The sequence below is a fragment of the Lissotriton helveticus genome, chromosome 7 (assembly GCF_964261635.1).
Source record: "Lissotriton helveticus chromosome 7, aLisHel1.1, whole genome shotgun sequence".
NCBI classification, from domain to species: domain Eukaryota; kingdom Metazoa; phylum Chordata; class Amphibia; order Caudata; family Salamandridae; genus Lissotriton; species Lissotriton helveticus.
The window spans coordinates 1687852669-1687868073 of NC_136068.1; the positions used below are offsets into that span (position 1 = coordinate 1687852669).

The following is a 15405-nucleotide window of genomic DNA, read 5'->3' on the forward strand; positions in this document are numbered from 1 at the left end:
GGACGCTCGGTGCGCCTACTGTGGGGGAGACCATGCGGCGACCGCCGTGTGCAACGCGAAAGGAAAGACGTGCTCGAAGTGCGGCAGACTCAACCATTTTGCTGCGGTATGCCAAGGAGGACGATACAGGCCCAGCGCCCAAAGGGCGCGAGGCAGATATGGATCTCGGTCGATGACATCCAGGGTGAGACAGCTGTCGCTGGAACAAGAACACCCACCGCCCGACACGAAGGCCCAAGAATGGAAACCGTACTATGAGGACGAGGAAGACGATGAGGTATATGTGGTATCCTATGTCAGCAGGATATCCACCCGGAAGAGGCCACCACCCATGTGCACGATCTCTGTGGAAGGCTCGGAGATCAGGGCGCTGATCGACACCGGAGCCTCCGTGAATGTCATGGACTCTGACCAGTATGAACAGATGTCGCCAAAACCAACACTAGCCCCGACGAACGCTCGGATCTACACATATGGAGGCACCGAACCCATGCCGCTACGCGGCGTCATCAGCACCACCATTCGTAATGGGGAATACACAACCGAGGCCCGGTTCCATGTAACTGAAGGGAAGAAAGGGACACTACTCAGCTGCAACACAGCGGAGGACCTCGGGCTGGTCTTTTTCGCCAACCAAGTACACCAATCACACGCTGACTCCATACTAGGAGACTTCCCTGCGCTATTCAGCGGCCTCGGAAAGCTCAAAGATAAGAAAATCAAATTACACATAGACACCACCATCCGTCCCGTCGCTTTGCGTCACCGAAGAGTGCCGTTTAACCTCCGCGCTCAGGTCGAAGAGGAGCTGAAGAAGCTCGAAGACCTTGATGTCATCGAGAAGGTGTCGGGACCGACTCCGTGGGTGTCTCCCCTGGTGGTTGCCCCGAAGCCCAAGCAGCCGGGTGCCATCAGGCTGTGCGTCGACATGAGGCTGCCGAACACTGCCGTGAAAAGGGAGCGCCACATCACGCCCACCATGGACGACATCGTCGCCGACCTCAACGGGGCGAAGTGGTTCTCTAAACTTGATCTCAACGCGGGTTACCACCAGTTGGAACTTGACCAGAACAGCCGATACATCACGACTTTTTCCACACATGTCGGGCTCCGGAGATACAAGAGGTTAAGTTTTGGAGTGTCATCGGCGGCTGAAGTGTTTCAGAATGCAATAAAGGAAGTTCTGTCCGGGCTGAGTGGGGTCATCAACCTGAGCGACGACATTCTGATCTACTCGAACACGCTGGAGGAACACCATGCGCATCTGAGGGCCACCTTACAGAGGTTGCAGGAACATGGACTAACCCTCCACAGGGAAAAGTGTTCGTTCTACCAAGAAGCAGTGGACTTCTTTGGTTACCGATTCACACGCGAAGGACTTCGAGTTGACCCGAAGAAGGCGGAAGCCATCCAGAATGCCAGCACGCCCAGAAACCCCACTGAGGTGAGAAGCTTCCTCGGGATGGCGACGTACTGTGGCCGATTTATACCTAACTTGGCCGACTTGGCCGAGCCCCTCCGCGCACTCACTAGACAGGACCATGAATGGGAATGGACTGGCGCGGCAAACCAAGCTTTCCAGGAAATCAAGGCGAGCCTTCTGGACAAGGCCACGATGGCTTACTTCCAGCCGCGCAGGAAGACCGAATTGGTTGTGGACGCCAGCCCCGTGGGCCTCGGCGCCGTTCTACTGCAGGAATATGGCCAGAACGACTGGAAACCTGTCGCCTATGCGAGCAAGGCTCTCACGGACACTGAAACGCGATATGCTCAAATCGAGCGAGAGGCGCTAGCCATCAAGTGGGCCTGCCAACATTTCCACTTGTATCTCTGTGGCCAACCCTTCACCATCGTGACCGACCACAAGCCACTCCTGCCCCTGTTCGCCGGGTCCTCCAGGCTTGCCCCACCGCGGATTGAACGATGGGCTGTACAGCTACAAGGCTATAATTTCACTCTGGTCTTCCGGCCCGGCGCCCACAATCCAGCGGACTATCTGTCCAGGCATCCGGATGTCACCAGAAAAGCAATCCCACTGGCGGATAGCCCGTTGGTGGAAGAATTCGTCCACATGGTGTCCGTAGCTGCCTGCCCGGAGACCCTCACCCTGCAGGAGATGGGAAGAGCCACCGCTGAAGATGAGACGCTGACCCGCGTCAAGACTGCCCTGGACACTGGAAGCTGGACGAGGTTTCTGGAAGGAGCTCAAGGACTTCGTCCGGAGATTAGTCATGCCCGACAACAGCTGTGGCAGATCCGCCATGAATTAAGCGTCGGTGACGAAGGCGTTATACTGAGAGGGCACCTAATTGTGGTACCGGCGAGCCTCCAACAACAGACCCTCGTGATTGCTCACACGGGCCACCAAGGAACCGCCAAAACAAAAGCCAGACTACGCAGCAAAGTATGGTTCCCGGCCATGGACCGCATGGTGGATGAGATGGTGCGCTCGTGCCACGCCTGCACCATCACGGGGTCAGATCCGGCCCCAGCCCCAGTCATCACAGAAGAAGCGGCGACAGCGCCCTGGACCCAACTGAGCATAGACTTTGGGAGTTTCCCGGATGGCCGACACACGCTGGTCGTCGTGGATTCCTTTTCAAAATTCCCCGTCGTGGAGCTGCTCTCCTCCACAGCATTTGGACCGGTCAAGAAAGCGTTGGACCACGTCTTTGCCACTATGGGACTTCCGGAGGAGGTGAAGTCGGACAACGGACCACCCTTTCAAGGGCGAGAGTTCCAAACATACCTGGAGAGCCTAGGGATAAAACACCGCAAGATCACTCCGTTGTGGCCGCAAGCAAACGGCGAAGTGGAGAGGCTCATGCGGACTCTCAACAGGGTGCTCCGAATCGCCGTCAACGATGGCAGAGATCCGGAAGCCGCGTTAGATCAATTCCTGAGTGCATACCGACAGACCCCGCATAGCACCACTCACTGCGCACCGGCGCATGTCCTGTTCAAAAGAGCACCAAGAGGCAACATCCCTGCGTCCTCTACATGGACCCCGGAAGAGAGGGATGGTGATGCCATCCAGGCAAGGAGAACAGTCACGAACCAGAAAGCAAGCGAAAAAAGACATGCCAGAAACCCAGGGTTGCAAGAAGGAGACGTTGTTGTAGTACAAGATCGGCACCCTGGGTGGAAATTCAGGACCCCGTTCGAACCAGAGAGATGGGTCGTGAAGAGGATTCACGGAACAATGGTGACGGCCCGCCTCGGCCACCAGACTGTCACACGGAATGTATCTTGTTTCAAACGAATAGGAGTGCCGGATGGCACTCCCCAGGAAGCCGATGAAACCATCGATGTCGGCGCAGATGGTCCGGATGATGGAAGACCAGGGGCCCAAAACTCCGTGCCCCTCTCGAGCTGCGACCAGCCAGGAGAAGACAGACGTCACCTTGGTGTACCCCGAAGTGAAACAACTGGGGGCACTTCTTCTTCCCGAGATGAAACAACAGCCCCGGCCGGGGCTGCTGAGTCTCCTGCCCGGACCAACCACAGATATCATCTGCAGCCCAATCCTGGGCCAAGCCAAAGACTTCAAGAATTTATATGCACTTCCCCTTAGCCATTACGTGGGGATAGGTATATGTGAACTAAATTGAAGGAGGGATGTAGAGAGCCACCCGGCCTCTCACATACATTGTTACCACACACACACACGCACGCCTTCACCCTCGGGACGGGCACGCCCCGAGGTATATATAAAAAGCGCGGAAGACCGCTCGGGGTCTTTCCGGCATACCCTACTATCCCTGTGTGTGTGTCTTATTATTTGATCAGCGCTGCGTGCGAGGCCCTGACCTCGCCCACCACACATGGTACAAGCAGTATGCAACCCCGCTCATAAATATGTCCCTAACATTATAACTTAACTACAACTATTATTTGAGGAATCACGGCGAGAGTAAGCCTAAATCACAAAGTATCCGAGTAATATCACATCATTCATTCTTCAACTGTCGATTAACCATGTTACAGCGTATTCAGTTTGTTAATTCAAATCAAAAATCTACAGCCACATGACCAAAGACAGCTGTAACAAACACTTCCACGTGGAACAATTATTAAGGAATTAAAACATCTAACTCACCTTCGAAACAACTTTCAATTACAATCTTAATTGTAATCAATATAGTCAACAAAGAGCTTGTTGGGAAATACCTTATGGAACCAGTGAGAACTCTTACACTGAAACAATCCATTAAAACAACACTTGTTTCGTGAACAAGGTAAGTGCACTGAACACTGCACTAAACACATAATCAACAGTGAGTCGTAATTCTGCCGATGCAGTGATGCACCTGCACACAGAGGTGTGTGCTATGCGGAGATGCTTACCTTGTGCCAGCTATACCCAAGGCATACAGTTATGATGTGCAAATACTGCTAGCTCTTAAAACGTTGTATCGCACTAAGGCAACCAAAGAACTCATAGTACACGCTATGCACATCAGTCACAAAGAATATCTAAACTTTGACAAAACTTTGCATGCTCCTATGAGAATTAGTGTAACATTCTGAAGTCAAGGAAAGATATGTGTCTGCATGGTTCATGAGGGGAAAATGTAATGATAGAAAAGTTAAAAAAGTGAGAGGAAAATACGGATGAAGTCTACGCCTAGTGAGGCTCTTTGAATAACTGTAAGGGCCCGATGTAGGTAAATCTAATTTACCATTTCTAAAATACCGAATCATACCGATTCAGTATTTAAGAAGTGGTAAATTAGAGGGGGGAAATGTAGGTAATTCTGATTCGGTAAATACCGAATCTGTAAGATTCTGTATTTATCGATTCTGTAAATACCGAATCGGTATCCCCCATTGATTCCTATGGGCCTTGAAGCCCATAGGAATCAATGTGGAATACCAAATCGGTATTTACCGATTTGGTAATTACCTATTCTTGCAAGGGTGCAGGGGGTGTCCCTTTGACACCCTCTGGCACCCCAATTGCAGGCATGTGTGCCATGTGGCACACAGACATGCCCTAAGGGCATGTCTGTTTGCCACATGGCACAGGTGTGCATGCACAGATGTGCATGCACACCTGGATTTGGTATTTCACCACCCAATTGGATTGGGTGGTAAAATACCGACTCCTAAAGGCCTGTGGGACTCAGAAGAGTCCCACCTACATCTGGAAGGTAACGAATCGGTAGAAATACCGATTCGGTATTTTACAGATTCTGTAAATTTACAGATTCGGTAAATTTACAGAATCTGTCAAATCTGGCCCCCTACATCTCAAGATGCCAAATACCGGTTGGAAACGGCCGAATTCGGCCGTTTCCGACCGGTATTTGCCACCTACATCGGGCCCTAAATCCCTTAACACAGTGAGTGATTCAGCCCTGAGCTTTCCAATGGGCGGAAAGTGTTCTGAAACAGCATTTCCTTGTTGTGTTCTCAAGCCTATTACAAGTGGACAAGGACGCATGCTAAGGTATCTACTCATCTAAGGGTTCATTCTTGTTACAGGATATCTGCATTTGATGAATACGACAAACAACAACACCATCACACTATCGTGTTCGACCGTCATCCCCTTGAAGGGAAATTTCACTATTAAGTGGAAGAGAGATGAAGACGTACTGCACTGGATACTATACAATATTACTTTCAGAAGCATAGGGAATAAAACACATCATGTTGAGAGCATATTGAAGGTTGGTGGACTAAGGACTAGAAACACTGCATACAGCTGTCAGCTTTGGCTCCAGGATGATGTCCTTCAGGAGCGCACCATCACTCTCCATGCCACAGGTAAGTGAATATTCCTGGATAGATCAACAGTCATCGTAACTTCACAGTGTTTTAGATAGGAAATACAATCCTCAACCAATTTTAGATGCTGCATCCATACTTATCCACTGATGAAGCCTGTAGTTTTTTTAAAGCTCCGGCCACAAAGGCTTTAAAGACCCAGGTAATCAATGCACCAGTGACTTTTTTTGTCAATCAAGCTTGAAATGTAGGATCTTAAATTGGGATTTGCAAGGCATTATAACATTAATTTGTTGATGTTCCATTAGCAAGTTTGTTAGACCATTTTTTGGAAGAAAAATAATCCCTCAACCAGGAGAAGGTAGTAACAAAGTCTAAAACAAAGTTAGTATTAGAGGCTTTTGCAAAATCTTCATCATCAACCATCAGATGTTTGTCTTTTAAACTACAGTTGTTTTTTAATACAGTTATAGTTAAGATGCATACTGTTAGAAATGGGGGTCTCTAGTTGGCAGAGGTAGGTACCTTTGTCCAAGTAGGGACCCTTGCTTCTACTCAGGATAAGGGGGTACACACTTTAGATAACCCCTGGGCACTCCCTTGGTAGCTTGGCATGAGCAGACAGCCTTATCCCAAAGGCAATGTGTAAAGTATTTATACTCAAAACACACAGTAATGCAGTGCTAACACCACAAATTGACACCACACCAGTTTAGAAAAAAAAAATATCTTTATCTAAACTCAAAAAGACCAAAAGAGACAAAAATCCAATAACTGTTATTTGAGAAATCTAGCAAAATTTCAATTCAAAATAGTTATTTTCAGAGTAAAACTTGTAGAAAACAAATAGCTCCACCTAGGGCTATTGCAGCGTTGTGACAGCAATATAAATCCAAAGTACAACGACGATCGTCAGATGCGCAGTGTTGGGCAAGGAGGCACGAGGACCCCCAAACAAACATTACCTTTGGATAACAAAGTCTATGGCCTTGCATGTCGTCGTGGAGGTGAGGTGTCTGTACAGGGGTTGACGCTGGCTCCCTTGCTGCCACAGGGAATGCAAGGTGTTGGTTCTACTGACGATGCGAAGTTGACGAGTAAGTGGAGGCACCCTTGGTGGTTTTCAGTGCCATTATAATAGAATTCTGGCACGGGAGATGACAGAGTTGATGCAATCACTGGTGTCGGAAAATGCCGATGACTGCAGGAGTCGAAGACCATCGGAACTGCGGTGCGGGCTGGGTGGTACATTGTACACTTCACGGGCAGTGTCCCTGGCCTCAGTGCAGGTCATCGTATCATGGTGGCATCGCTGATGGCAATGGAGATTACTTTTCTTGCTTCTATTCAAGTTGCTCCCAACAGCAGGAACAACCTCCAGAGCCTCAAAAACAAAATAGGTACCTCCTGGCAGGGCAGAACCCTCAGCACTAGCGTTTGGGGGGCGGTGGTGAAGTCTATCTGTCCATGAGACTTCAGAACAGAAGGCGAGCACACACAAGCCATTGGAGATTCTTCTTCAAGCAGATTCCAAGCAAAGTTCCCAGTCTTTGTCTTTTCCATGGCAGACGCAGCAGCTGCAGGTCCACCCCACACAGCACACAGCAAAAGGAGCCTTATTCCTCCTCACAGCTCTCCAGGTCTTCTCCTTGGCAAAGGTTCCTCTTGAGTTCAGAAATGATCTTAATTTTGGGGGTATAGGGTCCTCTACTTATACCCATTTTGTTGTTGTTCTTCTTTGTGCAAGGGTCTCTGAGCACAGTCCAGACCACTTCCATTCTCACTGGTGCAGTTTGACCACAGGAGGTGGAAACAGCATTGTGCAAGGGAGACAGGCCCTATTCAGGTGCAAGGAAAACTCCTTCTTACCACTCTAAATGCAGGTAAGGTTAATTCAGCTCAGCAGAGTCATCCAGGAAGGACGAGGCATGCCTCAACCCCCCCAGTGGCTGTCTACAGTAAATGTACATCCCCAGCCCCTTTCACTCCAAAATCAGACAGTCAATCCACAAACAGGCAGAGGCACACGGAATGGTTAAACAAGAAAATGCCTACTTTCTGAAAGTGGCATTTTCAAACGCATAATTTAAATACCATCAATACCAAAACATTTGTTTTTAAATTCTAAGTTTGTAGAGCCTAAACTTTATTTTTTATCTTGTCCCAATACAAAGTTATACTTGCAAGAGGTTACAAAGTATCTACCAAGCTATCCTAATTGACAGGTAGTCTTTCAATAGTTCAAAATAAATTGGCCACCCTGGGGTGCTTCAAAATGAACAGGGCAGGAGCCCACCTTCTATTTAATGAAAATGGTACCAGAGATCCATATTACTACCTCAGGAGGTTTTATATTAAAAAAAAAATGTTTGGTACCCAGGTGGTTCCCCTGGTCCACCTCACGAGGTCAAGGGGATCAGGGTATAATTGCCTGTCCCCCATATTTGATTATTTTTATATTGTTTTGTGGACACAGGGACTGAATACCAGAGTTCTAAAATGGCTACTCATCATCTTTGATGATGTTGACAACAGCCAATCTAATCTTTTGATCTGTCGGGGGCACAGATCCTCCGTGGGTTGAAGTATACACACATTTTGAACCTTTAGCACAGTATCTGCCAAATTAGTTGTAATCCATTCAGCTGTATTTTTGCTGTACCACTGTTCAATTTTACTATGGAAATTGCATGGGTAAAATATGATTTGTGACCTCCCTTTTATTTACTCCTGCTTGACGGATCACCCCAAAACTTTTCAGGAAGGACCTGAGGTGGAAGAGACTTTAAAAAAAGATTTATGAAGATGTGTCAAACGGCGCCCAAAGTTATTAGCAAACCAAAAAATCAATTTCCTATATAACTTTGACTTCCATCTAAAAAGGGCCTGTATGGTACTTACATGCTTTGTAGGGATTCTGTTATAAAACTGCTGCATGTTAATGGGTGCATTGTAAAGGTTGCATACCATTTGAAATATATTTGGTACATGAGTGCAAGCTCTGTTTGCAATTGCACAATAAGATGTGAGAATAAAGCAGTGATTAATTTTTCCTTTGCAAAAATAGGAAATACATACACTTATTAGATTCATCGCAAAAGTTTAAGGGTCCTATTCGCAGAGGTAAACGGAGACAAAAATCTAACTTCGCGAATTTCTGTTTCCAGAAAGGATATATACAATTAGTGAAGTTAGACTTTAGTCTCAGTTAAACTTAGGTTTTGGTCTTAAGTTTAACTGAGATCAAATGTATTAGTCTTAGTCTCAGTTTACCTTTCGTGAATCGGGCTCGGAGTATATGATGCTCCTTTCAAATTCCACAGAAACAGCTTACTCTAAATCAAGGCTCACCCAGCACCACACTGCTGTTTCCACAATACTCCTGCCAGAAGACAGGCACCATGAGTATTCTTTAATCCTTTGGGACAGATCATCAAACAACACCTTACGTGGCCAAAAGCAAAACGTCATCCTAAATATTTAAATATGTGTGTGTCAGTGACATAAGTATGCTGTCATGAACCCTGTCTGTCACAAGGGTCGGCAAAACGAGCTTAGCAGGACAACATTTTGGCAGGTTCAAATTAAAAATAATCAAAAGAAGAGTGTCTATGGAGGCTAAGCCGTCCTAGGGAGCACAAAAAACAACCACACTGGGATGTTGAAGAAGGCCCTCACTCACCACCTAGTGATGACATGCTTCATCATCGGGCCCCACCAAAGAGACCGAGTGTCTCTTTGGTGTGCTGCAACGCCAGGATTACTGCGGAGCGGGATGGTGAGTATAGGGCGTGTTGAGTGCAAATGTGACCTAGTGAGTGGTGGGGGTATTAAAATGGTCAGTAGTGTATCTGAGGTAATAATTTTATTAAATGATCACGAAAGACACAAGATGTTAAAATATGTGAGGAAACAGTCCACTTTAATTGAGTGGTGTATTCCTAAAGGGTAGTCGACATGTTTCTTGCCATTGAAACGGTGTTAATTTACCCGGCAATTCATCAGGACTGTGTGTGGTAAACCCTGGCGGTATGGGCACTCTAAGGCCCACCCTTACCTAGGGACGTGAGTGTGAAAATTAAATAAAAGTGAAAAGTGCAAAAAAATTAGGAATTATTGAACTATTCCTAATTACTCCTGGTTTAGGAGGCTTCTACCTATCGTTTCTGCACCTGGAAAATAAAAGGACAGAGACATACAGGTAGGACAGAACAAACACTTAGAATTTCTCCTGGTTGTTACTGGTTGTTATTGTAAATATCGTGCTCCAAAGGTGAATATCATTCTAGCTGTGGTAGAATAGCGCTATGGTTAACACCACCTATTAACCCTGGGTTCAGATGAGCTATGAGAGGTGCGGTGTCCTATTCATGGTACAGACTAGTTGTGACTAAGGAATAAAAAGGTGAAAATCTTCAAAGAAAATCGTCAACTCAGCGATCAATATAAAAGTAATAGAAAGATCGCAATCAAGTTAAAATGTCTCACTTTATAGGTGTTGAGAATGAACACCATGGGTCTCAGGAGGGGGCTGGAAGCGTATTCGGCACACCCTGTCGAATGGCAGATCATAGGAAAAAGGAGAAAAAGGCGTAAAAACAATGCAAAACCCCTTAGTAAAACGGAGTGAGATCGGTACTTAGCTTGGTACTATAAGCAGGTTCCAACTTACGCCCTTGACGCTCAGCACCCGCAGTCTACCTACGTCGCCCTCGAACCGGACCCCGACGATAATGAAACGGGCTCGGTTCATTGTTTATAAGCAAAGTTGCGAGGCGGTGATTGCTTCCGGGTGGGCGTGGGCTCGTCACCGATCTCACTCCGTTTTACTAAGGGGTTTTGCATTGTTTTTACGCCTTTTTCTCCTTTTTCCTATGATCTGCCATTCGACAGGGTGTGCCGAATACGCTTCCACCCCCCTCCTGAGACCCATGGTGTTCATTCTCAACACCTATAAAGTGAGACATTTTAACTTGATTGCGATCTTTCTATTACTTTTATATTGATAGCTGAGTTGACGATCTTCTTTGAAGATTTTCCCCTTTTTATTCCTTAGTCACAACTAGTCTGTACCACGAATAGGACACCGCACCTCTCATAGATCATCTGAACCCAGGGCTAATAGGTGGTGTTAACCATAGCGCTATTCTACCACAGCTAGAATGATATTCACCTTTGGAGCACGATATTTACAATAACAACCAGTAACAACCAGGAGAAATTCTAAGTGTTTGTTCTGTCCTACCTGTATGTCTCTGTCCTTTTATTTTCCAGGTGCAGAAACGATAAGTAGAAGACTCCTAAACCAGGAGTAATTAGGAATAGTTCAATCATTCCTAATTTTTTTGCACTTTTCACTTTTATTTAATTTTCACACTCACGTCCCTAGGTAAGGGTGGGCCCTAGAGTGCCCATACCGCCAGGGTTTACCACATACAGTCCTGATGAATTGCCGGGTAAATTAACACCGTTTCGATGGCAAGAAACATGTCGACTACCCTTTAGGAATCCACCACTCAATTAAAGTGGACTGTTTCCTCACATATTTTAACATCTTGTGTCTTTAGTGATCATTTAATAAAATTATTACCTCAGATACACTACTGACCATTTTAATACCCCCACCACTCACTAGGTCACATTTGCACTCAACACGCCCTATACTCACCATCCCGCTCCGCAGTAATCCTGGCGTTGCAGCACACCAAAGAGACACTCGGTCTCTTTGGTGGGGCCCGATGATGAAGCATGTCATCACTAGGTGGTGAGTGAGGGTCTTCTTCAACATCCCAGTGTGGTTGTTTTTTGTGCTCCCTAGGACGGCTTAGCCTCCATAGACACTCTTCTTTTGATTATTGATTAATGACCGGGGAACAAGAGTGTCAGTGTACTCTCCCTACCTCTCTCCTTGTTACTCAAATTAAAAATATACATATGTCATTTGAGCAGAATCTCCAGATTTCCAGGAAACAACCATTGTAAATGCTATTGCAGCTTTTAAAACCAGTGAAACCCACAATGAAGTGAAACATTGTGGCTTCTACTGGTTGTCCCCTTTAATACTCCGGTCACTAAGAATGTGAAAACATTATTTTAAGTACGCTTCCAAGCAAGGGTGAAGGCTGAACAGAATTTTGTGCTTGTGTTTTTATTGTATGGAATGGCACAATAAGAAGTATGAATAAAACAGTGATGAATTCTTGGTTTGCAAAAATAGGAAATTACATACGCGTATTAGATTGATCCCAAAAGTATGAGGGACCGATTCACAAATCAAAACTGAGAAGAACATCTAATTTCACAACTTTTGGTATTCAAAAATGGCATTTAAGAGTAAAGAAGTTAGACTTTTGTCTTAGCTAAACTTAAGTTTTGGCCTCAAGTTTAACTGAGATCAAAAGTCCTTAGACTTAGTCTCAGTTTACCTTTGTGACTCAGGCTCTGGGTCTCTGAAGCTCCTTTCAAATTCAGCAAAAACAACACACTCTGAATCAGGGCTCACCCAGCACCACACTGCTGTTTCCATAATACTCCTGCCAGAAGGAAGGCACCATGAGTACTAGGGACTGATCATAAAGCATCACCTTAGGTGGCCAAAAGCAAAATCTTATCTATGTAAATAAAAATGTAAATGTTTGTATGTTCAAAATCGCAAATCTCCTAAAGTTCTTCACCGATTGATTAGAAATTTTGACACAACGTGTGTTTATATATACAAAACATTGGATTTGAATACACGCGTGTCCAATACGCACGTATTTTTAATCGAAAGGCCGAACAGACCCTATCGATTTGGTTGCTGCGCAACAACTACAAGGGACGCATAGAGACAATAGTCTACAAATGTAAGGATGGACAGTTGGTGTCAGGATGGCAGACCGGGAAGTGGGTGGAGAGAGCGGGGAGGAGTTGGTTCACTTTGCAACATTAGCGCGTGTTTATATATACACAACGTTGGATTCGAATACGCCCGTGTACAATACGTGCGTGTTTTTAATCGAATGGCCAAACACACCCTATTGATTTGCTTGCTGCGCAACAACTATAAGGGACGCATAGAGACAATAGTCACAAAAACATTGTGTACCCACAAGCATTGTGAAATTAAACATATTAGAAACATGCGCTTACTCTTTTCTTTCTCTTCCATTTAACCAGACTGAGTCACAGCAATGCGTGGCCGTGTACAGCTAATCTTAAATATATAAATACTTGTGTGTCAGTAACATTAATATACTGTCATGAACCCTATCTGTGACAAGGGTCGACAAAAGAAGCTTAGCAGGACAACATTTTGACAGGTGCAACATAATCATATATGTGGATCATGTAAGCATAACCTCCAGGTTTCATGGAAACAGCCATTGTAAATGCTATTGCAGCTTTCAAAACCTGTGAAACCCACAATGAAGGGAAACATTTTGGCTTGTAGTAGTTCTCGCCTTTAATACTCTGGGCACTCAGAATGGGAGAACATTATTTTAATTTCCCCTTCCAAGCGAGGGTGAAGGATGGCCAAAACTTTACTGCATGGAATGGAGCAATTTTCCCAGTTCCATTTTTCCTGAGCCTATGTTTCCCAAACCACAGATGATTGGGAAGAAACTGTTTTTCCTTGCTTTCTCTCTCTAGTTTTCCAAGGGCTTCCAAGTGTTTTAGAGTTTAATGTGACTTAATGAAACTGGAATCAGAAACAAAATGACAAGTAAATAAATAAACACTCTTTCATGTTACATGCTCATTCCCAGTAACTGGGATTTAGGTCAATGGAAAGCCATAACAATCCTTCAATCGGATGTGGCTGCATCATCACTTTCCTTAAGCATGCTTCAGGCCTGTTTCTAGAGGTTCATCTAATCACACATAAGTTCTTGGGGTAGCTGCCGGTCAATAAAGTCAAACACACCTTCTATTCTATAGCAGGCTAGTGTACCTTATCAATCAATCAATCAATCAATCAAGAATTTACAAAGCCCTGCAAATCACCTGTGAGGGTGGTGATCTGTTCATTCAAGCAGCCAGGTATTGAGTCCTTTTCCTGAATTACCAGAGTGATGAGGCGGTCCTGAGATTCAGTTGTTCCAAGCTTTGACTACCATGTGTAAAGGATCATCCTACTCTGTTGCCTCAGCCGATCCAAGGTTGTTTGAGAAGAAGAAGGAGTTGTCTGGTCAGTTGGTAGAAGGTAATTGTTTGTTGATGTATGCTGGTCCTTTGTTGTGGAGGGCTTTGTGTACGTGGGTCAACATCTTGAACTGGCATCCTTTTTGTATTGGGAGCCAGTGTAACTTCTTGAGGTGCTATGTAATGTGGGTCCATCTAGGGAGGTTGCGGATGAGGCGTGCCACTGAGTATTGTATTGTCTGTAGTCTCTTCAGGAGGCATGTGGTGATTCCTGGCTGTAGTGTGTTCCGATAGTCCACCCTGCTGGTGATGAGGGCCTGCATGACGGTCCTTCTGACTGACTTGACTGCAGCGAGCATGCGAATGAACCTGCATTTACCTGTTTCTTCAAAGAAAGCTTGCTATCCCAGGTGATACTGAGGTTGCAGGTGAGGTCTGTCAGGCGGGATGCGCCGAGTTCAGGAGGCCACCATGGTTCTTCCAGGGAAAGGTGCTTTTCCCAAAGATGAGGACTTCTGTTCTGTGCGTGTTGAGGTTGAGACAGTTGTCCATCCAGTCAGCAACGTTCCTCATGCATCTGTGGAAGCTGGCTCTCAATGTGGAGGTGTCTTTTGGCCGCAAGGGGATGAACTGGGTGTCGTTGGTGTAGGAGATGTTGTTGAGTCTGTGCAATCTGACAGTTTTGGTCAGGGTGCCATGTACGTGTTGGCTGAGTTATGATCCTTGGGGGATGCTGCAGATTATCTTCTTGGATCTCAAGGAAAATGGTGGGAGAGGGATTCTCTGGGTTCTTCCAATGTAGTGGAGAATGTTGATTAAGATGTGATGGGAGACGGTGGCAAAGGTGTCCGACATGTCCAGGAGGATGATATTTGCCGTTCTGCTGCAGTCCAGGAGGGTCCTGATGTAGTAGGTGGCTACGATATACCTAGCGCAAGGGTACCCGTGGGGTGTTTGTTGCGCTCTATAAATATTATATACAATACAATACAAAAGATTGATTCTAGAGGTCCCTTAAGTCAAGCAGATCTACTTTATTATAGCAAGCTGTCTTTAGTTGAATGTGGAGAAAAACAATGTAAAAAGCTCATTGTGCTTTTGTTTTCAGTAGGCCTGATCACAAAAACAGCACTACTCAACTAAAATTTGCATATTCACGTTTAGAAGTCAAATGATTTTTGGTTTTCGATTTCCTCCTAAAATGTGCAAATGAACCTGATGATAATAGGTAATGTTGCCTATATAAAGGCAACAAGCTAATTCCGTTCTGTGCTAGAAGTGCTTACCAGAGATACATGAGAGAAAGGTAGACAATACTGATACTTGCTGCATGCGCCGAGAACCATTCATTTTAAAATCACTGAATATCATTTTATCAAATTTAAAGCAGGGACAAAGCTTGAAGCAGTCACCAACTTGATGCATGTTCTAAATCATAATTTTTCAACATATAGGGACCAGTCAATGTTGGCCCCTTAGAGGATTTGGTGTCCAAGTCTACATTAAAAAAGGTGATTAATATAATACCTATCAGATCTGAGAACCCTT

The 15405-nt window shown here is 45.5% G+C and overlaps 1 protein-coding gene across 1 annotated transcript in view; it reads left to right on the top strand.

Moving 5' to 3' along the window:
* Positions 1 to 15405, top strand: part of LOC144769635 (uncharacterized) — an 846940-nt gene that overhangs the window by 172702 nt on the left and 658833 nt on the right. The window contains exon 4 of the mRNA XM_078653809.1: positions 5488 to 5772. Coding sequence (XP_078509935.1) covers positions 5488 to 5772 — 285 coding nt within the window. The remainder of the gene's footprint in view (positions 1 to 5487; positions 5773 to 15405) is intronic.